The following is a 24868-nucleotide window of genomic DNA, read 5'->3' as shown; positions in this document are numbered from 1 at the left end:
GCTTAGTCAGTTTCTACTTTCCACTACGAACAAGTGATATCAAAGCCTTCACAGGTGAGGAGCCCATTATTTCCTGTAAAGGTCATCATTTTGGTTAAGGGTACGCAGCAGTAATGCACCCCACTAGGAATGATATTCTAAAGGGCCGACAGAATGAGCGGCTGGAATTATTAATGGCATGAGCGTCTTGACTACGTATGCATGAGTCATGATCCTTGTTAGTTAAAACGCGTTTAAAATGTGGTTGCGGTTTTTTGCCATTTAAAACCCGTTTTGCCGTATGCTTCTATACAATGCGGAAAAAAATGGAAACGACAGTATAAAACGTTTTAAACGCACGTTTAAAACGCGTATACGTTTTGTAAGGGCAAAATAGGAATTTTGTCATACTATTTAAAAAAAAAAAAAAACCCAAAACTAAAGAAAACGTCAAAACCCTTCAATTCGTTTTCTTCCCCAAATCCCTAATTCTGAAATTCACATTCCGTAGTCCCGTGAGTCCGTGACTCTCGTCATCTCTCCCTTCTTCTCCGTTGGTCAAAACTAAAGAAAACTGGGTTCATTTTCCTCTGAAGTCTGAACCCTTCTTCTCCGTTGTTCAATCGAAGAAAACTCAGAGAAAAGAAGAAGAGCAGGTCGTCGGAAGTGGTCAGAAGTCGTCGGAAGTCGAGAAAAGAAGAAGAGCAGGTCGTCGGAAGTCATCGGAAGTCGGGCTCGGGCATCGACAGTAGCAATAGCAGGTATAGTAGCATCTCTTTTATATATTTTCCAGTTCTTCCTTTTTTCCCACTGCCCATCAAACTCCAACAAGGAACAGAATGGTTGCTTGTGCTGGGGAAGAGTTAAGACCATGAAAGACATGAAACCGATAAGATTAAAGGGGAAGGGGGGACCTCTGTCCTCTGTGCTCTACAAAAACACCGACAAGGTCATGGGTTCATCCTTTCCCATGCTCTGCAAACTGGTCCCGTGAGGCCGTGATTCGGTACTCGTCCATGAGTATGTTTCTGTTTGGACACATTATGACATGGGTTGGGCTTAGTTTAGAATTTTATTGCTTAGTTGTGGTTTTAGGTAATCCTAATTTGAAGGAAGAAAGCTATGACAACATTCTGGGGCACTTTTGGCAAGATGTACATGATTTTGGGTTTATAAAGATGCAACTTTGTACATTATTCCTTGTTTGGATAGACAGCCCAACTGCAAATCCAAGTTCCATTCTGTTGGAGAAGATGAGTCAGATCAATATGGTTATCATTTGAACTTGGAAGTGTAGGATTTAACTGTGGTAATGGTGGTAGATCTTTTCCCATGAAGTTCTCTGTGTGGGTTCATGGGTGATGCCAGGGAGCAGAGTTGTATCTAAAAATTGAAGAGAAGGTGAAGCTTTGGGGATTGGGCAGAGAAGATGGAGCTTTGTGGATTGGGCATTGGGAATGGTTTGGACTTCTTTTTTGTCCTAGCTTTATGTCTACATTTTTAAGTGAAGGACCAATTGGCCAGGGATTTGAGGCCTAACTGATCCTGTCTTACTTGTTTCAATACCAAAACTTTATGCAATATTGTGCGCAGTGAAAAGAAAAAGGGGCTTACTAACAGAAATGTGGCAGCTCCGTTTCCAAAATCTTTTATCCTTTCCTTGGACAAGGGTGCATTCATCCCTAATGTATCAATATGCTACCTAATAGCTATGTTTTATCAATATGCCGTGATTCGGTACTCGTCCATGAGTATATTTTAGAAGTCAAAAGTAGTTTCCTTTAATTATGTTTTTTCTTCAGGCTCAATCAGTTGTAATTGTTTTGGATCTATTTGTTCCAAACTACTTAATACCTTGACTGTTGGAGACATGGAGATAGCCTAGCCTTTCAAGGTGTGAGGATCCATGGATTCTCAATGGTCTGGGTTTGTGCCTTTTCCTTTATGCGTCAAGATAATTTGAAAGTGAAAGACTTGCTTTTGACCTCACACTAAGGAGAAATTTGAAGCCATCATCAGTGGAAAAACATTTTTTTTATTATTTTTATTTGGTAGAATAACACCAAAATCTACTCACCAATTTTTTTTAGAAGGTATTGATGACCTAATGAGAATACTTTTATTGAAATGTTGGCATTTTACATCCTTTTTTCTTTTCATTTACTAATCTATGATTTAATTTTTTTGAAAGGAATGTACTCATCGTTTATTTGTAATACATTAATTATTCTATTTGTTGAGATTGGAAAGGATGTTTTATTATATTATGTAGGTATTTCAAAGTTGAGCTACCTGAACTTAAGCAAAATGGTGAGACCCAAGTATAAATTTTGGGAACATATAGAGCAACGTGGTTTGGGCCGTTTCACATATAACTATTGTGGACTTAATTATTCTGGGAGTGTTTCACGAGTGAAGGCTCATTTAGCTTGTCAACCTGGACATGATGTTCAAATTTGCACCTAAGTTCCTGAGCACATTCAAGTTGATGCCCTGGCATAATTTAATTTGAGTAGATCTGCTAAGAAAAGAAGGAGTGATTCTCCTGAAAGTGGAATGGGTTCCACAAGTAGCACACCTTCTATGCCTCATGTTAGGAGTGCACATCAACCCACAATGCTAGAGATGGCTGCTAAGCAAGACAAGAAATCTTTGGACATGTTGGTAACTGATTTTTTTGTCAATAATAACATTTCCTTCAATGTTATTCAGACAAATTCTTTTATTGAGATGCTTAGGGGTGCATGTGCGTATGGTACAAGTTATGTTGCACCTAGTTATAGCAATCTTCGGACCAGTTTGATTCCTGAAAAAAAAAAAGCAAAAATCATACAATATGTTAGCAATATAAAGACGACATGGGGTATCACAGGTTGCGCAATTATATCTGATTCTTAAACTGACATAAAGAAGAGGTTGTGGGTTAATGTGATTGCTTACTCTCCTGGGGGTGCTGTGTTTTTGAAATGTATTGAGTGCGGTATAAATAGATTAACTTCAACATTTCTTTTCAATGAAATTTCTGATGTCATTGAAAAAGTTAGACCAAACAATGTTGTGCAATTTATTTCAGATAATGGTTCTAACTTTTGTTCTTGTAGTGATATGTTGTCTGGAAAATGGCGTCATATATATAGAACAAATTGTGTTGCTCATGGGATTAATCTGCTTTTAAAAGATATTCACAAAAAAGTTAAATGGGTGAGGGAAGTTATAGAAGATGGAAAACTTGTAGTGGACTATATTCACAGGCACACAGGTATTGTAGCATTGATGAGAAAATTCACCAACAATAGAGATATCAAGCAGCCTTGCAAGACAAGGTTTGGTACTTATTTTTTTATGTTGTAGTCTCTTATTGTTGTTGAGAATGAGTTGAGGCTTTTTGTTGCATCATCTGAGTGGAGAGCCTTTCAATTCAATAGAGCTAAAATGGCAGTGAGAACTGTTGGAATAATTCAATCAGATACATTTTGGGAGGGGGCAAAGGAAGTTGTTGCTTTCATGGAGCCACTTATTCGCATTTTTCGCCTTGTTGATTCAGATGGTTCTATTGCAGATTACTTATATGACGCGACAAAAAGGGCAAAAGAAACATTGAGAAAATTTGTGGAGAAGGATGGAGGGAAGTATTTAGCCATAATGGATTTGTTTCAATTTAGGTTAGAGAAGAACATTATTCATCATGTTCATCTCTTTGGTGCACTTTTGAATCCTTCTATTATGTTTGGTGGTCGACTTGATATTGATGGAACTAAATTTATGAATGCACAAGAATTTATTATGGACATCATGGTTCCTTTAGAAGATCGTGAACAATTCATGCAAGAAGTCATTGATTATCACATGAAAAGTCCATTGTTCAATATGACAGGGCAGACAATGATAAAAACTAACCATCCAAGTAAGTGACTTAGTTAATTAGTTTATTATTGTATTTTTTTTAATTAAATATAGCATTCTTATATTTTTTTTACTTATGTTGATTTGTAGGGATTTGGTGGCAATTTGTTGGTAGTGCATTTCTTGTTCTTCAAAATATTGCTTGTAGAATCTTGAGTCAGCCTTGTAGTTCCTCTCCTTGTGACCGTAATTGGAGTGCTTGAGATGCAGCACAAACAAAGAAAAGAAATAGATTAGCCCTAGAGATGCTAGAGGATTTGGTGTACATCAAGATGAACTCTATGATGAGGGAGAATTATGAAAGCCAACTACATAAAGATTCAATGCCTATTGATTTAGACAATCTTGGTGACTTACCTATAGTAGACTTTGAGCTTGAAATGGAGAGGCTTGAGCAAACGTACGAGGAACCTGAACCATCTGACACTGGAGCTGATGGAGGATCTACTTCATATAGTTTAATATCTCCTCATTGATCTTTTTTTTTTTTTTTTTTTTTTTTTTTTTTTTATCATTGATCTTTGGACCTGTTATAATGATACTGAGTTCTTTAGACATCTTGGATGATATGGATGTTTTTTTTTTTTTTTAATATATATTTTGGACATGTCTTTTTTAATATGGTGTATTAAGTTTTAATTTGGAATTTACATTGGATGCTATATTTTGGTTGATATATGCATGAATGTTTGATGTTGATGTAGTTTAGAATATTAGATGCAGGTATACAGGCAATAATCTCTTAAATTACATGATGATATATTGCTGTTTTTTTTATTTCATTTTTTTGAAAACTACACGTTTAATACTCGTACCGTTCGTTTCCGTCCGTTTGACGTTTCTTATTTTTTTGACCGTTTTTTTGATTGTACCGTTCATCGTTTTTATCTGTTTAAAACACGTACCGTACGTCTCTGTTTTTTTTCCGTTCCCGTTTTAACTAACAGTGGTCTCAACACCTTGATATGGACACCCAATCAACCCTCGAACGGTATCTTAGATTGGTCCAAGTATCAAATTTGGATTGATGGATCAGCCATTCGGGTTTGTTTAGACCTAGCAGGTCGGTTTATATACGGTAGGGCACTGATGGGTTTGGTCTCTTTCACTCGGAATGACTTTATATTAGTTGGTAGGTTCTATCGCCCTGCACATTTAGCGCGGTCTCAGTTTTCAGCAATCAAGCCTCACCAGGCTAACCGGTGTAAGTCTCTGCTTGACACCCCTAACTCCCTAAGTCATTTAACACATGTAGGAGTTTTTAAGTAAAAGAGTCCCCATTACCAAACTGAATCGGTATAGTTTTATTAAGTTTCATTTGATTCTTACATCATCTTAGTAATTCAGTTCAAATTTTATTTAAATGAAAATAACTGCTGAAACAAATAAAATTGGTAAAGAAGTTATAACCTCGTGAAGATACAATCCCACAATGTCAAATCTGATTCTTTCATCTCTTCTTATAGTAGGTAATTGCATACAACTCAACAATTATACATAATTATAAGGTTTAAGATTATGTATAAGGTTTAGATTTAGTTCAATCATGTTCATTAGTCTGGTTCAGTTCATTTCAACAAGTGTTTTCAGTCTCAAATCAAAACCACAACCAAACCGAATAAAATTTCACTTTTCCAAACGAAACCTGAATTGAATTTTTTTTTTAATCAATTTGGTTCGATTCTAAATTTCCGGTTTTTATTTTGGGATTCGATTCTAATTTGACGCCCTTGAAATGATTCTGTACAGGCATCAATGGCTGTCAATGTTTGCTTTGCCCCTTATTTAGTTGAGAATAACCTCCATTGTTCGCTTATACCCTATGAACACCATCCGAACCCGTTGACCTCAGGCGTGGGAAAACTTGGTTCCATATCCTCATATCAGCAACACCAAGCAGCTCAGGAGGATATGAATTGGGACCAGCAGGGCAATAACTGTTAAAGGCTAAAACAAAGTAGAAATTTAGGGTTGCAACTTGGGCCCGAAAAGACTGAACCCGCCAGAAATTTTTCTTGGGATGGGATTGTTGAGTTCGTGGGCTAGGCTCAGGCCCAGAAATCCTATCTTGAATTGGCCGAGACGAGGGACCTGGGCCAACTTGGTCTCAAATAATATGCATGTAAAGAAGATAGGTTTGCCATCTCATATAGCACCATGGTCTTTTTTAAAGTCACAATTGATTTAGGATATACAAGTTAGTACTGCCCCATGCTGGGCCTAGGCTTTCAAAGACAGAGCCCAGGTCCAGCCCAGCCCAATCACACACCCTACTAGAGATGAAGAGGATTAGTAGACTCCATCAGCAAAGAAAATTTTAGTTCTCGTAGTGATAAGTTTATCCAATCCTATTCGACATTTCCAACTTATCCTCCGATTGTGGAAATACAGGAACTAATACTATTAAATTATGAGAGAGAGTAATAAAAATCCTCTTAAGACCATGGTTGGAAAATTCGGTTTTTCGACCTGACTCGTCCGGTCAAAAACCTAGCGAGTCTACTTGGTTAAACCCAGTCAAACCGAATCTTGTTTTTTTCTATTTTATATATATTTAAATGCAATAAATATGTAAATAAATCATAAAAATACAGAAAAATATGAAAAATGCAGAAAAAAAAATCACATATCAATAATTCAGGCAAGAACCTTTCTCTTGGTTAGAAGTTAGGTCAAAGTTAAGGATTAGAAAATATAAATTATGTCTTCCAACAATCCAACTTTCAATAAAATAAGAACTTTGGATTTAGGAATACGGGAAGTTTCTTGGGTCCCAAGTTCCTTTTATAAAAGAAAAGGAGTAGGAGAAATTGCTAAGTTAGGAGTCTTGGGATTGTAAAGAGATTTTATTTAATTTTTTTTTTAAACGCCTTTTGATATAATAACCACAGGGTGAGTCTTCGTGACTCTTGACCAGGAATCTCAAATTTTGACTAGACTCGAGCGAGTCTTTCTAGCCAAAACCTGGTTTTCCATCTATGCTTGAGACAACAAACTAAAGTTTTAGATAATCAATTTGATTTTATGCGAAGAAGATCAAGCACACAAACAAATTTTTTTGCTTAAAGAGTTGATGCAGTTAGGCGTGGGAAGATTTGGGATTAACTTAGCACTTTGATTTGTTTCCTTTATTGTTGATTTGTTTCCTTTATTGTTACTATAGGGTGAGATCAAGTTAATAGGGAAATTCAATTTTAGATTTCAGTTTCTAATTTAGGTTAATTTACATTTTAATTTAGTTTCCATAATTGCTGGTATTTTCCTTCAAGTAGTCATGTAAGACGATAGAGATTTCAGTTTTAAGATTTTGAAGAATTGAATGATTTTTGCTTGGTTAGAAACCATGGATGATGTGAGGCTGTGAGCTATACCTCTCACCCCACTGATCTTCTTCTCTTCTTTTCCCTTTCTTAGCTTCTTCTTCTCTCTAATCCTTTTCCCTACTTCTTTGCTGCTTGTTTCCATAGTTTTTAAGGCGCTGCTAAGGCGACGCCTTACTAGCGCCTTGGCGCTAATGCGGTCTAGAGATGGTAAGGCAGTGCTCCGCCTTACGTGAAGTGGTGCCTTATGTAACATATTTTAAAATTACTTGATGAAGATTCCAAATATAGATTTTTTATTGGTAGGTGTATGATTTTATTAACACTTGAGATGTATGGGACCAGATTTACTCCACCAAAAATAACCAAAACAAACAAAACAAAAACAAGATTCACAAACAAGGTTTGGATTTTGTCAAGGGTTTTAAGAAAGGACTTTGAGAAGAAATCAAGGAACAAGGAAGAACCACTTATCTAGGCAACCATTTTGCTCCGGTAGCGGTGAGCTTCATTCTTCATTGACAGGAGTAGAAATATAGTGGATGATCTTAGGGCTTAGGCACTCATTTTGGCATAATAGAGGTAAGTATAATAAATACTTATATTTTTTATGTCTTCTTTTCTTTATTTTTATAATTTTGCTTCATAATTATGTATTTATATTATATATTAATATGTTATGATGATTGATGATTGCTGAAGATGAACTTAGTTTATTCACTTTATTGATTTGTTTTCTTAATGAATATCTTACATTGGTATGAATATGAACCTTTAATATTTATTTAACATATGAGTAATAGGATTCAACTAGGATTTGAGTCAAATAGATTGGTTTTATAAAAAAATTACACATGAACGCTTTAGTCAATAAGGCGACGCTTTATGCCCGCCTTATCGCTAAGGCGCTCCGAAAGACCCTTAAACGCCTCCGTCGCCTTACCGCCTTAAAAACTATGCTTGTTTCCACACCTGAGAATACACTGTTCTGGGCGTCACTGCCATCCCTAGTATTGGAGATCAATCTTTACAGATACCCATCAAATCAGCTTAATATTTCTGAAAATCATTGTTGCAACAAAACGACTCACCATACACAGAATCAAGGCAATGTTTGGTCACCACTGGAAGATCTGACAAGAATTTCAGATTTGGTTTCATTGTTTTCCCAGGTTCAAGTTGCAGCAGCAATCAATCTCCTTTGATTGACGATTTGAGATATCTATAAGTCGGAAACGAGAGCCCATCGAGATTCCCACCTTTGTGTGAAGTTACATGGCGAGCAAAGCTAAGTAGTGACCTCTCTCAATCAAAACCAACCTAGGTCTCCACTGGTTCTGAGCTCCATCGTGAATGCTAATAGTTGAAGAAGGCTAGTCCTCTATATTACAATTTGAGCTATCTATTATGCTTGTGGCCCCATAAGCGATCCGATTCCAGTTTTGGAACCTGGATCCACATTAAGAGACTAATGAAAAGATTTAGAAAATGTGAGAAGAACCTCCATATGATAATTATTGAATTTGATAAAAACTTATGATAAAGTACCTCGAAAGTTAATTTGGAACTGTTAAGAGAAGAAAAGTGTTTCGAGTTTTAATATGTGGACATAGTAAAAGATATATATAATGGTGTAGTGCTTAGTGTAAAAACTGCAGTGAAGCAAGGCAAGAACACCCCCCACCAACCCCCGCCCCTTTTCTTTTTCTTTTTCTTTTTTTCTTTTTTTTTTTTTTTTGTTGGGGTGGGGGGGGGTGTGTTGGGGGGAGGGCCAAGGGGATTACATTAAGGATCAACTTTACCCATATTTGTTTATGTTTATCATAGATGAATTAACTAGAGGCATTCGCGATCAGATCCCTAGATGTATGTTTTTTGTTCATGATATTGTTTTGGGGGATGAAATAAAAGTAGGGATGAATACAAAGTTGGAATTATGGAGATCAATTTTAGAATCAAAAGGTTTTAGATAAACGGAACAAAAAAAGAATATATGGTGTTTAACTTTAGAAACAATACGACTAGAAGTGAGGTGATGAAAATTGATGATAGAGAGACCGCAAAATGGAAATATTTGGTACCTGAGTTCAATCATAAATAACGAGGGAGAATTGGAAAATGATGTTGCTTAAAGAAATAGAATAGGGGGTGGATGAAGTGGAGGGGCGTGTCCGAAGTGTTGTGTGTTCGATGTATTACCTTAAAACTCAAAAGGAAATTAGGACAATTAAACGACCAATAATGATGTATGGATCAACAACATATAAACAAACTTAGTATTACTGAAAAAGCAATGAACAAATTACAGCTCATTTATATGGACAAGTACAACGGAGACCTTTAAATACTCCACTAATAATGGGTGATTAATTCATATTGAAGCTAAAAGAACCAGTGGTAGTCTTAAAATGACTCTAAGAAAAGTGAGGAAAGACATGAATAGCTTACAATTAGTAAAAAGTATACTTTGAAGTTGAGTTGTACAGTACAATAGTAGAGGCAAGACAGCAACATGCTCAATCAGTTTGTTTCTTACCTGAACTCTCAAGTCAGAGAACCAGGAGGTCATAAGCCACAAGGAAGGGAGGGGGGAATCGGTGTAGAGTCTTGAGATGACAATAATAAACAAAGGTTACAGAATGAGAGCAAGTGAGGAAACAAGCACAGTGTGACAAAGAGATGACAATAAGAAACAGAGGAGACAGAATGAGAGCAAGGGAGGAAGCAAGAAGATAGAGAGATCCACAAACTGTTGAAAGCATAACTTCTATTTGGGTATTATAAGCTAGAGGGGAAACTGATTTCCAACTACAAACTTCATCTGTTGACACAACAATGGCACCAAAGAAAAAAAAAAAAGGGGGTGTGTGGAGGGGTGGGGGAGGAGTAAAGAGATAAGAAGCAAGACATGAGAGAAAAAAGCATCTCACATACTCACATGACAATTAGCATTCAGGATCAAAGGAAGAACAGTGGAAGAAATAATAATCGTGGAGACAGTTGATTCAACCTTAAATATTGAGATACAGAGATGAGTATTTACATTATAAACAAATAAAGAAGACTAACCAATCGGTAATCATCAATAATGCAATTAACATTCACAGCAGATAGTATTAACTTACAGGAAAGAGAGGAGAAAGAGGAAAAGAATGGTAATATCTTCTTCTGACCACCAGCATCCTAGTATCAGGGCTTCACTTCACTGGCTAGTCATCATCCTCAATATCCCAACTAAGATCTTCCTCTTCATCAGCAGCACTCAACCTCTTGCGAAGATCAGCTCTATTTGGGCTCCCACCGTTAGACTCTTTCTTCTCATCACTACTACCAAGATCTTCAATCTCATCCCATCCAAGGTCCTCTTCTTCCTCAGGCAGTGATGGATGGCTTGAGACAACCGAGAAATCACTGTCCTTGGAAGATTCACCAGAGTCAGTCTTCCCTTCCAGTAATGCATTCTCTCCGGATTTGGTCACTGACTGATCACCATTCAATACAGATTCATCAGACCCATTATCACTAACAGATTCTGCAACTTGACCCATGGTAGCAGCAGCAACCTTAGGACTACTGACTGGTTCTTCCTCGACAGTCTTCTTCCCGGATGCAATCTCCGAAGAGCCTTCCTTCTCCAACTGCTTTTCTTCCGATGTACTAACCTTGGCGTCCGCCGAACCAATCGTTTCATCATCATCGTCGTCAACGTCCCAACTCAAATCTTCCTCCTCTTCCTTGGAAATCACTCTCTTCACAAGATTAGCTCTAGCATCTTCAACTTGCTTGAGTTTGTAGATTCTATAAAAGTAACGACTCCAGAAAATCTCATGATCAACGGCACTAGGGACAAGCGTCACATAAATCCCCTCCATAACCCCATTCTCGCGGCATAAAGTCTCAATCTCCTCGGCTTTCTCCTCGAGCACAAACCCCGATTTCCACTTATTGAAGTCATCCAGATCTTCTGGCTCTCCACAGTAGGTGTTGACATCAGTTTGAACTGCCTGAACCTGCACCTCAAATCTACTGTACCGTTTCGAACTGAGAGTCGGATTTCTAATAAGCTGCTGGGTATCAGAGGAATCGCTTTCGGAATCCGCAGCGAGGAAAGCTTCCTTACCATGAGAGATGATTTCGGCCGTCCCACGCCACACGGAGCTCCCAAAATCGTCAACTGCTTGTCCAACAGACTCAAGCGATTCCTGGGCAACCGTAACACCGACTTCAAGAGACCCCGGAAGTCCCTTCACAGCCCGACTTGCAACTTCGCGTATCACATCCGTCTCCTTCTTGAGACCGGAACGAAATTCCTCAAAATCGCGACGGTAAGTTTGAAGAACCGATTCAGATTTTGTGGACAAATTCTTGATCAAGCCCCCAAAACTCCATCCAGAACCGCCTGAAGATTTAGGGCTAGGGTTGAGATTAGGGTTAGGGTCTGATTCTGATTCTGATTCTGGATCGTGTTCGTCCAATGGCGCTTCCCCATCGTATTCTTCTTCTTCTTGTTGATGTTCCTCATCATAATCGGGTAATCTTTGAGAAGATTCTGAAACAGATGGGTGGTTTTCTTCATCTGATAGCTCTGAATCGTCTGCGAAAACAGCTTTGAAGAAATTCATTAGGGAAGAAAAAAAATCAAATTTGATGTAATTAAGAGGAGAATTGAGAGAAAAAATATCCGATCAAGTGAACGACGAATTAGAATTTAGACCGACAGAAGATATAGGGAGTTGTGTTGGAGTTTGAGTTGGAGTTCAAGACGTTAAAGACTGTCGCGTAGAGGTTTGATGGAAACAAGTGACGTTATGAGATCAGGCAGTAAACTCTTTTAGTATACGCATGGTGCGAAGAGCGCACCCTTTGCGCCTCCTTAAGTAGGGTGAAAAGTTTGGTCCTACAACCAAACTCAGCCTGGCCAGTCCTCGAACTGTGCTTGGGCCAAGTTCTTTTTACCCTGAGGGTCGATTATGGTTAAAAAACCCAGGGTTGGGTCGAGCTCAGGTTGAAGCCTCAGCCCAGCCCAATTCACTCAAAATTTTATCCTGAATTTTTATATTAGAATCTAGTATTCTTATTGGTATTTTATTTTTCTATAATTTTTTAATGTATAAAATATGAATGGCAAAACTTGATTAATCAAGGTTAATTCAACCATTACAGAAGCCAATGTCAACCCAACCCAGCCCAATTAGACCCAACCCAACCCTAATAGGGTCACTTGGAGCTGGGTAAGTTTGGTATGAACCCCACAAGGTTGGGCCTAAACATGAACCAAATAAGATTGGATTAAGCCTGGGTTGAATTTTGAGACCTAAGATTGGGTTAGGGTTTTAAAAACTTGACCCAACCCAGTCCTGTTTCATCCCTGTCCTTGAGACTTAATAGTTTACTTGTTATTCAAAGTAATGGTAAACTTGTTGGATTCTCACTTCTGGTGGGCTTTGCATTAATTTTAGCTTTCTTTGTTTTTCCAACTAATATTTTATAGGAATTTGGAGACTTCCAAGTTAGGGGTGTCAAACCGATAATTTGATCCAATTTTGGTTTGGTTGAATCAGTTTCAGGTTGAAAATGGATGAAATCGAAACTGGCCAGATAAGAAAAGGTTTATTTTTATTCGGTTTGATTTGATTTGGTTTTCGATTATTTTTGTTTCTTTTATCAGGCTACCATCGATTTGATATTGGGTTCAATTTTGGATTACCACATTACATAAACAATTAAGGATTTTTTTTTTTTTCTGGTTTTTGGGTTTGTATTGGTTTGGTCAGCTCGGTTTTGGTTCTTTTGGGATGCAATATTTACAAGCCAAAACGGACTTGAAACTGAATAGATTTATTATAGTCCCTGCTCTTGGGGTGGGGGGCTGGCTTCAATACCTCATTAGTCATGACTTGGTTGTGGACCATGGTTTGAATATTTCGATTTTTATTCATTGAAACGAAATGACATGAAACATAAATGTGCATAATTTGAATTATATTTCGGCTATTCTGGTTATCTTGTTTCGCAAATTTTGGTTATTTCAGCCATTAACCCCCCCCCCCCCAAATGGACAAGCAAAATACAAAAAAAAATATATTGTTTCAACAAAATTTCGATGTTTCACTAAATAAAACGAGATCTTGAACCTTGTCGTGGATGACCAATATGACACTAATAGTACCATCCCTGGGACCAATGTACATTCTACACCAATCAGGTCAAAATCAAGGATTTTAAAAATTGGTCCCAGCCAATTCTGATCCAGATAAAATCTATCCCAAGAACCCCAGAATCAACCTCTCAATTCTGAAACCCAGCAGTTCGATCTCAAAAACCCTAGAATCGGCCATTCTGAATTGTCTAGAATCAGAAAAGGTCATGGTCGATTCGACCAATCCGATTCTGGATTTTGAAACTGTGGTCAAAATGGATTAGAGATTACAGATTAACTTGACTGCTACTCTAACAGGCTTCCTCTCAAACTGAAAGCAACATAAGGATTCCCTCACAATTGGAAGGAAAGAAAGTAAAGAAAACATAAAATACATATATTAATGCACCAAAAGATCAGCACAGATGGAACTAACCATAAAATACATATATACTGCAGACCCAGACCAGTTAAACAAACAGTTAAAAGGACCCAGTTCAATGACCACACTTGTGCCATAGCTTGAATGTCCAAATCCAGGTAATAGTTCACCAGCCTCATATTAATTTACAGCATCTTCTCTCACAAAACAGCCAATTTAACACTCAACAATGACCAAAAATCAACTGTACACACAAGATCAAAAGCAACATATACAACCTGCTTTTCAGTCCCAAAATGCAATACTAGAAATGAGGGCGATTTCTGTCCCCGAAAACCAATTCTCCAATAGCATTTGCAGCTCCCACAATTGCGCCATCCACAAGATATCTCAGATGCTTCTTGACTGGCCTTTACATGCATGGGATTGCCAAATAATCCATATGGAATAATGTCAAAAACCAATAATGCACAACGAAACCTAATAGCTCATGATTTGGATGTAAAAAGAGGCACATTGTGTACTGGAACAGGAGAATTTAACCAGCAACAGTAGGAAGGCGAGATATTCTTTCAATTTCCTTGATGACCAATTCCTTTTCCTCTTCGAATTGCTCATCATCAGTACCTACATGGAATGTCAAAGAAAGAAGGCATTGAAGACTGACCCCTGCACGAGTATTTGGGGACTCGGAGAAAACCTAGAAAGGAAATCTAAGATACCTCTTGCATAGACTGCAGGAAGATGTACAAATGAAATGCAACTATAAATGTCAGACATGCAGGGTGGGACCTAAAGGAGGAGGAGAATGATCCCACCATATTCATCCATCAGCTCTCCCTGCACTCTGCCCTAGGTTTATAATTCTCCTACTGTTCAAATAAACTTTCTGAGTAAAATGACTCTGATCATCAAATCAGAAGGCTGGCAGGCCCAAGGTAAATTGACAAGTGAATTCAGATACCGGTGGATCCCCACAAGTATCCTTATGCCTTGGTGTATTTTCTCTTTGTCCTACCTGAAGGCTAGCTTAAATTTCAACAATCTGGAATTAACTTTACCTTTGCCAACAGAAAGACTGTGAAGCAGTTCTAGTAATCTTTCATGGTTTTTGGCCAGGATGATAACAATTTCCCGAGGCTTGTTGGGATTAGCAACAAACACCTGTAAAACAGCAAAAAGAACAATCAAGACAATACAGTACAACCAAGATTACAACAGTTGTATGACTATGAAACATTTAACCTATGTTCAGATCAATAAGGCGATGACAGTTGTGTACCCTTGCCTACTTCTAGATGCATTTGACCAGACAGCACTCCAACACTAAAAGGTTCTCAATGACTAGCTGGTAACAATATATGATCCAAATTAATGCTGAGTGCTTATCACAAAAGACATTGGTGCACCATGCAAGTGAAGACCATAATAATTTTTTTTTTTTTTTTTATGTGATCTGAAGCACCTGCAAGGAAGAGTGATCTGATCCAAATAGAAGGATGTAAAAAAGCTAGGGGTAGGCCAAAAACGACCATAGGAGAAGTGGTGAGGAAAGACATGCACAGATTAGACCTTGCTCCAAGTATGGCATCGAATACAGCAGATTGGAGGGCCAAGATTCAGGTAGCGGACCCCATCTAGCTGTGTTCTATTTCGTTACTATTTTTGTGATTTGTTTCTTTTCACTTTTAGTTTACCTTTTCCCTATCCTTGCTTGGATCCATGTGGCCGAACCCATTAAGTTGGGACAAGGCTTTTTTGTTGTTGTTGTTGTTGTTATTGTTATTGTATTTGATAAGACCACGGGGAATTGATTGAGCTATGGTAATATGTTGTCCCTCTTTAAATATTAAACCTGCATCTTTATCTAGCTTTACAGTTCCTCATTAACAAAAATAAATAAACAAAAATATCCAGATCATTAGGGGTACAACTTGGTTATGGTTAACCGGGTTTTGTCCAGGCTGGGCTGAGTTATGGCTCAGGCTTCAGGTTCACATGAACGGAGGTCTTTATCATCATAAAATCTGTTGGAATCCAGCACTCAAGCACACGCTTTAAAGTTCCATTACACCTAAATTAACTAGACCGGATTTCTGTAACCTTCTGCAAATTTGTGTGGCCTTGGATAACTTCTAACTGGTGCTAACCAAAATATTTTGCACTCCTGCATGTACAACAGACAGATTTCTACAGTGTCTATCCATCTCTTAGCATTCCAAAAAAACAAAAGCCAATTAAGATGAACAACAAAATGGCAAGCATTAGAACAAAGTAAGAAAGCACAACACCTTGAAAATGTGGAAGGCAGATATCTTTATATTTTTGCTTGAATCCTGCATGAATGACCATATTTTAGAGCACAAAGAAAATATGAATGTATTATAAGTGCTTTTTCAGTTTTTGAAAGGTATATTGGAAAAGAAAAGCCAAACTTTCCATATGAAGGGGTGATGCAGGACAACAGAGAAATCCCGTAGCTCAACAAGTATAGTAAACAAAAATATAATAAACTCAAGAACAGCAATGATCCAGAATATACCTACCAGGAGATCCAACTAACCCAAACATAGCAACAAAATATAATACAAAACTTCACAGGAGTAGAGTAGACTCAATATATATAGGCCACATAATTTCAATGCAATTGGTCAACAACAGAGAGGTGAAAAAAGGGAAAAAAATTGATACCTTCTTAAACCAGTTAATAGAGATTCAACTGAGACAAAACCTAGTCGCATGACATGGCAACCCATTTCCACCAAGTCCACGTTGCCTATGTGGGCCCCACAATTAATTCTTTTCAAACCTAGCCCCTCATTAGGGGGAGTTAAGCTCAATGTTTAAAGACAAAGAGTACACTAATACAGTACGAGTATACAGAGTATGTACAACCAAGACTATCAGAATGAGGAAGAATAGACCAATGGTGCAAAGGTATACAAGAAGGTAAACATCCCCCAAAAAAGGTTTGCTCAACCCATCTCATGCAAACACAATACCTTCTGCACATATTCAGCCATATCATGGTCTCACTATTGACACATAAACATTATAATTTTGACTTATTGGTCAACATACCTCCCAAATAAGAGAAAATCTACGTTATCTAAAGAATACATGTTGGGTGCTGCAAAGATTCCCTTACTTGCTTTCTCAGTGTCTTACATAAGTCTTGGACATGAGGACAGCTCATAATTCAGTGTGTCCAGGAACATAGCTGAAAATAAGCAAAAGAATATTAAGTGGCAGGTTTGGTGCTGGTGGTGCTTCTGGGAATGCTGGTCTATGAATGTAATCATGGTGCCATTTTGATAGAATTATATAATGTACATCCATGGGAATATAGGTTATGAAAACGACACTAAAGAGTTATTGGCTGGATACCAAGGGTAGTCGTCAGAGACAAGGAAGATGAGCATTCTTGAAGAGTTCAGTGAAAGTAATGAGCTCAAAACTCAAAAGAAAAGAAACAAGGTTTCAAACTGTTGCATTGAATGACAACAAACGTAAATAAAGTTAGCTGCACCACGAAGAAGAAACTATTATAGAAGCTGAGGATCTTGAAAGACCTTCGTGCCCAAAAAGTATTACACTACGTAAACTGATTGGTGTGACACCACAAGATGAGTCACTCTGTTTAATAGAAAATTTAGTGTGATAGCCTTCTAGTGGCTCCAAGGCATGGTGGGTAAGTTCCATATCCGTATTGTAAGAATACTACTTCTGTGTGACATCACAAAATGAGTCATTCTGTTTAATAGAAAATTTAGTGTGATAGTCTTACATGGTTCAAAGAAGAATTACAGACTTAAAAGTCATATGTATAAATGTCTCCACTATGATTTGCACAACCATATCAAATACAGAAGCAAATGGCAGCAGAAATTCCAAAATAATTTTAACAAAATATGGTAAGGAATAGAAGATCAAACTGAAGGTTTATACAGGGATGGCAGTGGAACAGGTTCTGCCCTGTTTTTAATTGTTATGATATGAAGCTTATCAGTTTAGGGTTGGGTATAGAATTTTAAAAACCTTGGGCCCAACCCTGTTTACCCTTTAAATTCAGTGAGTGTCATGCATGTCTCAACAGCAAGTTATGGTTGGGCATTGTATAGGCGAAACCACTCCCTTGTGATCCCTAGGTATATGATCAGCAGCCTTGAGCCTACAGCTGGAATGTTTGCCTGAGGTAATAATAAGACTAAGCATGCCTCTACATTAAGATTTTTCATCCACACCACCCCCACCCAAAAAAAAAAAAAAACAGTTATCAAGAAATATGAATATCCATACAAGCATTTTGTTTTCATATTGGCACATATATTTCTAGAGAATCATAAGTTTTCAAGATTTAATACTGAATTCCCATTCTACTAAATATGCTTTTTGGATTCATGTACACATTAGGTGCTCTCATCGAGCATATAAACATGCTGAAGAGAATCTGAGTTGCAAGGGAAGACATTTTTCAATACCTTGAGCAAGGTCATCATGACTTTCAAGTACCGAACTTCCACAATGTAGCGCTTCATTATATGGGAATTTGGAGACTCCAAAAGAAATTCCGAAAGAAGCTAAAAATACAACCATCACATTATGGTTAAACCCTTTAGCACTTTGACTTGTACAGGGAAACTTCAAAAGACAACAGCTACAACAAACCTTCAACGACTGCCTCCTTGTTACATAGTTCGGTGATGTGAGGAGCTTCTCATAGAGCTCAAAGAACTGGAACAACATCCTCTAATCAGATGAGATTTGGGAAAGACAACCAACAAAAGAAGGTGCAAATGTGCAATAAATGTAAAGAAGCCACATGCCATGTGCTACTACTGCCAGAATTCAGAGCAGTCCAACTGGAACTCGTTGGTTGTGAACTTGGAGGAAAATTAGGTTCTCTCTCTCTTTGGTTTGTGGATAAATGATGACAAGAAAATCTTTTGCCTATGTCTTTTACATGGTTAGAGTGAACCTAACGGAAATTTTTGTCCAACAGAACTTCCAGGAGGGACCCAAAAATGCAGATCCCAGCAGCCCTGAATGATATCCATGATGTATTGTACAAGCATGACAGAAGCCTCTTCCATAAATGGTTCAACATTTCTTGAGATCTCTAAATTTTGGCAAACTCAATTTCGCTTTTTTTTTTTTTTTTTTTTTTTTTTTTTTTTTTTGGGGGGGGTGTGTGGGGGGAGAAAAAGGTAAATTCTTACCAAAATTGTCAAAGATGTTAAAAAAAAAAAAATAAGCAATAGTATTTTGTTTAAACACGTTAAAAAAAAAAATTTCTTAACATTTTTCTATGATGCTGTCAAAAAATTTTAGCAAAATCAGTTTACATCAACTAAAGCCCAAGGTTCTGGACAATATATTCATTAACTCCCAAAAAACATATCTCCCAACTAATTTCCTAATGTCCTTTTACGAAGGGAAAGTCTTGGTTATGGTTAGGGGTGTCAACCGGTCGGGTCGGTCCAGTTTCGGTCGGGCTTAATCGGGCTTGAAGACTTTCAAAGGCTGCACCGTGTCCGCCCATTTAACTAATCAGGCTTAGTTATTGAGGGCATGGTGCGCTTTATATTCGGTCGCTAGGCTTCGGGCTATAATCAGGCTTTAATCGGGCCTTAACCGAGCTACAGCCATGTTTAATGTTAAACGAGCTTTAACCGGTTTTTAAACAGACCCTCTTTAAAATGTGCTCTTATATTCCATCCCACTCATGCAAGCCCAACAAAATGACAATAAATCAATAAATGATACCAAATGTAACCATTATTTAAAATGTGAACATGTCTTTACTTTTTAGTTTTTACTCTTTAATTTGAGAGGGTAAAATAAGTATTCTACAATCATTAAAGGGTCAGGCCAGGCCGGTGCACAATAGGCCGGTCTCGGTCAGGTGTTACTCAGTCGGTCTCGATCGGATGCCCGATGGTCCAAGTAGCAGGACTGAAACCGACCGTTTGTAAACCGGCTGGGCTCAAGCCCGACAAGTTTAATAAACGGTCCGGGCCGGGCCGGTCTATAAACGGTCGGTCCCGGTCGGTTTAGTCGGGTCGGGCCACAAATTGACACCCCTAGTTATGGTGCTATAAGACTACAAGACCCATAAATGGAGGCACCAATGATTCTAGTATCAAGACCAATACAAGCAAAATACCAAATCAATCTGACAACAACTAGCCATTTTATCAGTGCATTATTCTTTTCAAATTTCTTCAAGCTTGTTCAAAACATTTTTTGGACCTCTTTTTTTTTTTCCTTTTTGAGAAAAAATCGTACATTAGAAATTCAAATTGGGGATTTCTTGTGCAAGCTGATTCTTATTCACATGAATCACTCAAGTTGATCTACATAACAAGGGGATCTAATACTTGTAGTATGATCACTTGGCTGTATTGCAGGAATATGGTAACCAACACTATGACCACCTAACTCAGAATAAGGGCAAATATTTTGACCCACTTCATTACCAGTTGAACTCCGTCCTCAGTTTCTTACTCATAGTGCATTGCCTTTATCAATTTTTTTACCCTTACTGTCCAACCATGCTTATTTTAGCATTCCTTGAAGGTCCAGGGAAAAAATTCAGGCTTTCTGTAATGTGATTATGCGATTCCTAATTCCACAGGTTCTCAGTTATTTTGAAACATTTCAACAAATTCCTATAATTTGGCATAACTGCTTAAAGGATAAATACATCATCAATATAAGAATTTTCAACCATTTTTCCATCCTGCCATGAACATTTCTCGTGGACATATCTACAGTGACATCTACAATTAGAAGTTTCAATCAACAATTAGGACCAACAAGAAATGTTCCTACACAGACGACATTTAGAAGTATAAGTTAGCTAACCTCTTCATAATGGGCAGTCAGGAATTCGGAAACTGCAGTTTCATGTTTCGTAAGCAAATCCTGCCAGACATTCATTTCAGGAAACAAACTCAAAGGAACGGTACATAGTGTGCTTTAAGTTTGACATTTAAACAACATCAAAACTACCAGAGAAGAGAACTGACCTTAAATGTGACAAAAGCATCCGAGGCAACATCAAAGTTAGGAAGCTCCACATACTTGAAGAACAACTCAGAGCTAGTAGAATCCAATATGTATCTGAAAAATCGCTACAAAAATCTAAACTTGTGAAAATCAAAATTCACTTTCTGAAGAAAGATTTTGCATGGAAGAGCACAATCTCCAAAAGAAAAAGGCAATGTCCATATTTCTTCATCTTTGGAGAGATACTACTTGGATAATGAAATGGAGAGCAACCAACAACTACAACATGGCAAATCACGACTATATGATATTTATTCACTTTAGAATTACAATTGTTCACATCATTGTCAACCTTGATCCTTGGAAGTGCCAGCTATACAGCACCACATTAGAAAAACACAGTAAAGATATACTAAGAATACTACTGAATGAGATTCTTTCACTAAACTATTTTACCTATTCTATTGTCTTCCTTTTTAACACAGCCCATTACCTTACCAGTAGGAGGATAAGAATAAAAACATGTTCACCAAAATAAAACAAACTTAAAGAGGACTTCACACAGCTGAAAAACCATAAAGAATTAATGAAAAAACTAAACATCTTACTTCGTGAGGGTTGGGAATTTGATGCACTCCCTCAACATACTTCCACAATTCAAGGCAATTTCTTTGTTATCGTAGCTGTGCAGCAAGACTACAGTCAGTTACATGATTATTACATCATATCACAAATATAAAATATGATAATAATAAATAGATTTTTTTTTTTTTTGGTAAAATAATAAATAGATATCAGATGGATAATAGAAAAAAAAAATGTAATTGTGAATTCATATGTATAAATTCATGCAGTGTCTTCAACATCATAGCTGCTCATGGAAGACCAGAATGAAGTCCCAAGCATAATTACATCACGTAGATTAACATATGATGATAATAAATAGATATCACTAATGTCTGCACCTCTGCCTACTTGTGAAGTTTATGTTGACTATAAATGCTATAATAGTTCATCAGATGCATGGGACATGTTAGAGTTTTTCCAAATGCTGTAGCTATATTGTTTTAACATTTACGTGCAAACACCAATCTAAGAGATAAGAGCCCAAATCCTATAAGTTCTTCAATAGGTTGTGTGAAACGTCATCAACAATCCTTGAGTTTCTTTGCCTCCCAATTCCTAGCCGATCCCAAAGGCAGCATTTCCCACTTATTCTACGAGAGCTGAAGGGGAATGTGGGTAAGAAATGAAAACCTCTTTAATAGGTTCTGGCATTACTCACTTGACTTTGAACACAACCAAATAGAGCAGACCAACATCCAAGGCCAAAAACAATGGGCAATATGTCATCATACCAATCCCTCCTATTCAATACCCATGATGATTGCCTATTGCAAACCTAGCTCCTCAAAAATGTCAACTACTAGTGTATTTACAAAACCAAAAACCCAGACAAATGCCTTCCTGTCTTCCCAAATCCTCCCAATAGCACATCCCCAACTGAAACTACAGAAGAGTAATAAACCTTGATGGAAAAATGCCTTTTGAGTTTCCTTTAAATTATGCTTTTATGCATCTTAAGTTACTAAAAATGTTTTTTAAATACATTGTCTCCCCTCCCCCAGCAACCATAATCATATCTTTGATCAATTCATTCTGAAACTGATACTGCAATTGATCACAATGAACTCAGTCAATAAATGACTGCAGTCCATTGGCCATTCTGCCACAATGAATGCCAAAGTTTTTCTTAGATTAAAGCCATGAGATGCAGTTTAAAATTTGAATACATGACAAGGAGGTATAAAAATAAATAACAGCATACAAAAATTAAAATAAAATCGAGAGAAAATAGTGATGGTGCAAGTGATAGAATCATACCACACAACAAGGAAGTCTAGCAGTTCCAAATGATTCTCAATATAGTCCACACAACAATAAGTTGAACCAACCATTTGCTTCAGCAATATGGACCAACAGTGCACTAAATCTTTTCTTGTCTGTAAAATCAGTATTTGGAATCACTTCAAAGCAAGTAGAACAATTAAATATGTGCTAATCCTGCTGACAATATCATGACTTACTTCCCATCCCAAAATAGGTAACTTGTGAACAAAAAGGCCAATAACATCCTCTTTGCAGACTTCTACTGTAAACTGTGAGACATTATCTGCATTTGGTTCAGCTTCTCCATCTCCAGAAAGCAGTTGTCTCATTGCCACAAAATTCTTTTCTACTTCTTCTAAAGCCTGGCAGAGAATAATAAAAGAATGTCAATGTGAACAGATTCTAAATCAAAAGAAAATAATCCTTCACCCAGATAAAAATATCGACAAAAGGGCAAATGGGTCATGGGTGTGCTGCCATGTTAACTCTTTTTTTTCCAAATTATGCCAGTTTTCCAATGGAACCAGACAAATGAGGTAAAAATCCGAACACCAAGTAATAAGGGAGAATCAAACCCCAGGTGAATGAAATCAATTATGTATGTCCATCAAAAACCGAATTAAGGGAAAATGCAGATGAAGAAACCCATATGGAAAATCCAACAAAATCCAAATCCGTCAATCAATGTGGTCACTGAATGCTGGTTGCAAGCTGAGAAACAGAAATCAAAAGCAAACAAACGAAACGAACCTTTTCAAGGGCTTTAACTTCTACAACGGTCTTGGTATCAAGGGCAAGAAGGCTATCTCTGATACTTATCACAAGCTCCGGTGCTGATTTGGGTCTCTGCTTGAAGAAATAGAATGACATGATTAACTACCCACTTGCAATTTTTCTCTGCAACTCTCTCTCTCTCTCTCTCTCTCTCTCTCACTCACTTCCCCTCTTTCACAGAAGGAATGCTTGTTTTCAAAGTCTCTTCCCAATTATTTCATCTCTGATGGCTCTGATCTCTTTGACTGTGCAGGTGGGTATCAAGCATAAAAGCGAATTACCGATCATGATTCATTGGCTTTGGACAGAATCCAACTGTATTAGGCTATTGATCAAATATACAAGAAAAGCTCTAAAAATGGACAGAAAGTCAAATCCTTTATGATAAAAGGCTGACCAGTGTACAGCCAATATTCTTAAACCAAAGTAGAAAAATCTACAGCCTATATTCCATCTGGACACAATAACTTTTTGGATTCCCATCCAACCATTGATCGCTCGGCCATACTCGTATTGGGGTGCTCCAAAGTCTAGATAGCTTGTGAATTTATGACGGCAAGGAAGTGTGAGGCCACGAGGGGATGAAGTGAAAAATTGGCAGGAGCCTTTTTGGGTTTGATGCTTTGATGCCCATTTTGTTTTTACAAACAATGGTTTTGAGGGCTTTGGCTCATTGCAGCTATTCATGGTACATGCGGTACACATCTTCAGTAGCAAGTGATGACATGCAATGATCTGGCGGCTGATATCATCTGGACATGCATCCCAAGGAACTCCTAGCCATTCGATATTCACTACACTGATACAGCGACTACAAACAATTTTCCCACTGATATGTGTGGTCAAGCTTCTTAAATTTATGCTTGTAATCTTATTGGGGACAACTTTGAATTACTATGTGGGATAAAATATAGGTGTAATTATTGGACATATTTTTATTTATACGTGTGTCCATCAAATCTATTTCAATGATGATCGATCTTATCAATTTACATTGTCATTTTTATGTGTGATGGTTATCTTGAAATGTTCACGACTAGAGACAAAATTAGGCATGATGATTGATCTTCTTAATTTGCATTGTTATTTTTATGTGCGATGGTTATTTTGAAATGTTCACAACTAGAGACAAAATTGGGCATTCTATTATAATGGTTATTAATTACATGGTATATTGTCGCATTGAGATTTTGTAATATAAGTGTGAGCATTTATATGTATGTATATTGAACTTGATCATTCGAGAATCTTATATGGATTATTGTCAATTGTTTGAGAAATAACAATCTCCAATAATATTGTCATTATACCCAAGAGATTGTTACCATTGTAGTTCGTGCACTATGCATTTGGGATGTTCAAGGTGTTGATTACCACACTGACTATATATTGATGCGCTTGACTTACCATGTTATGTTGTAAATGGCCGATATACTCAACATGGTATCAATTTCATGAAAGTGAGAACAT

At 37.4% G+C, this 24868-nt stretch overlaps 3 protein-coding genes across 4 annotated transcripts; 1 reads left to right on the top strand and 2 right to left on the bottom strand.

Moving 5' to 3' along the window:
* Positions 1–2535: 2535 nt before the first annotated feature.
* On the top strand, positions 2536–4358 carry LOC122094814. The gene is made up of 4 exons (XM_042665411.1): positions 2536–2643; positions 3331–3883; positions 3973–4047; positions 4093–4358. Exons 1-4 carry the CDS (start codon positions 2536–2538, stop codon positions 4356–4358), a joined length of 1002 nt encoding a protein of 333 aa, XP_042521345.1.
* Positions 4359–8228: 3870 nt separating this feature from the next.
* Positions 8229–12010, bottom strand: LOC122058102 (BSD domain-containing protein 1-like). Of its 2 annotated transcripts, none has more exons than XM_042620571.1 (2): positions 10328–12010; positions 8229–8670 (listed from the first exon to the last, which is right to left on the bottom strand). In XM_042620571.1, exon 1 carries the CDS (start codon positions 11822–11824, stop codon positions 10412–10414), a length of 1413 nt encoding a protein of 470 aa, XP_042476505.1. In that variant the 5' UTR covers positions 11825–12010; the 3' UTR covers positions 8229–8670; positions 10328–10411. The 2 variants fall into 2 exon arrangements, with proteins under 2 accessions (XP_042476505.1, XP_042476506.1); XM_042620572.1 differs by having other exon boundaries at positions 8229–8651.
* Positions 12011–13717: 1707 nt separating this feature from the next.
* LOC122058227 (calcium-binding protein 39) lies at positions 13718–23712 on the bottom strand. Its single transcript, XM_042620808.1, has 11 exons — positions 23375–23712; positions 22822–22986; positions 22619–22737; positions 21343–21417; positions 20755–20848; positions 20591–20650; positions 18392–18457; positions 18205–18303; positions 16015–16059; positions 14785–14887; positions 13718–14350 (listed from the first exon to the last, which is right to left on the bottom strand). The coding sequence occupies exons 1-11, from the start codon at positions 23492–23494 to the stop codon at positions 14262–14264; spliced, it is 1035 nt and encodes a 344-aa protein (XP_042476742.1). The 5' UTR covers positions 23495–23712; the 3' UTR covers positions 13718–14261.
* Between the last annotated feature and the right edge of the window lie 1156 nt (positions 23713–24868).

The sequence above is a fragment of the Macadamia integrifolia genome, chromosome 12, assembly GCF_013358625.1.
Source record: "Macadamia integrifolia cultivar HAES 741 chromosome 12, SCU_Mint_v3, whole genome shotgun sequence".
Classification (NCBI taxonomy): Eukaryota; Viridiplantae; Streptophyta; class Magnoliopsida; order Proteales; family Proteaceae; genus Macadamia; species Macadamia integrifolia.
The sequence above is the reverse complement of the archived record's forward strand: the minus strand, read 5'-3'. Positions and strand labels throughout refer to the sequence as shown.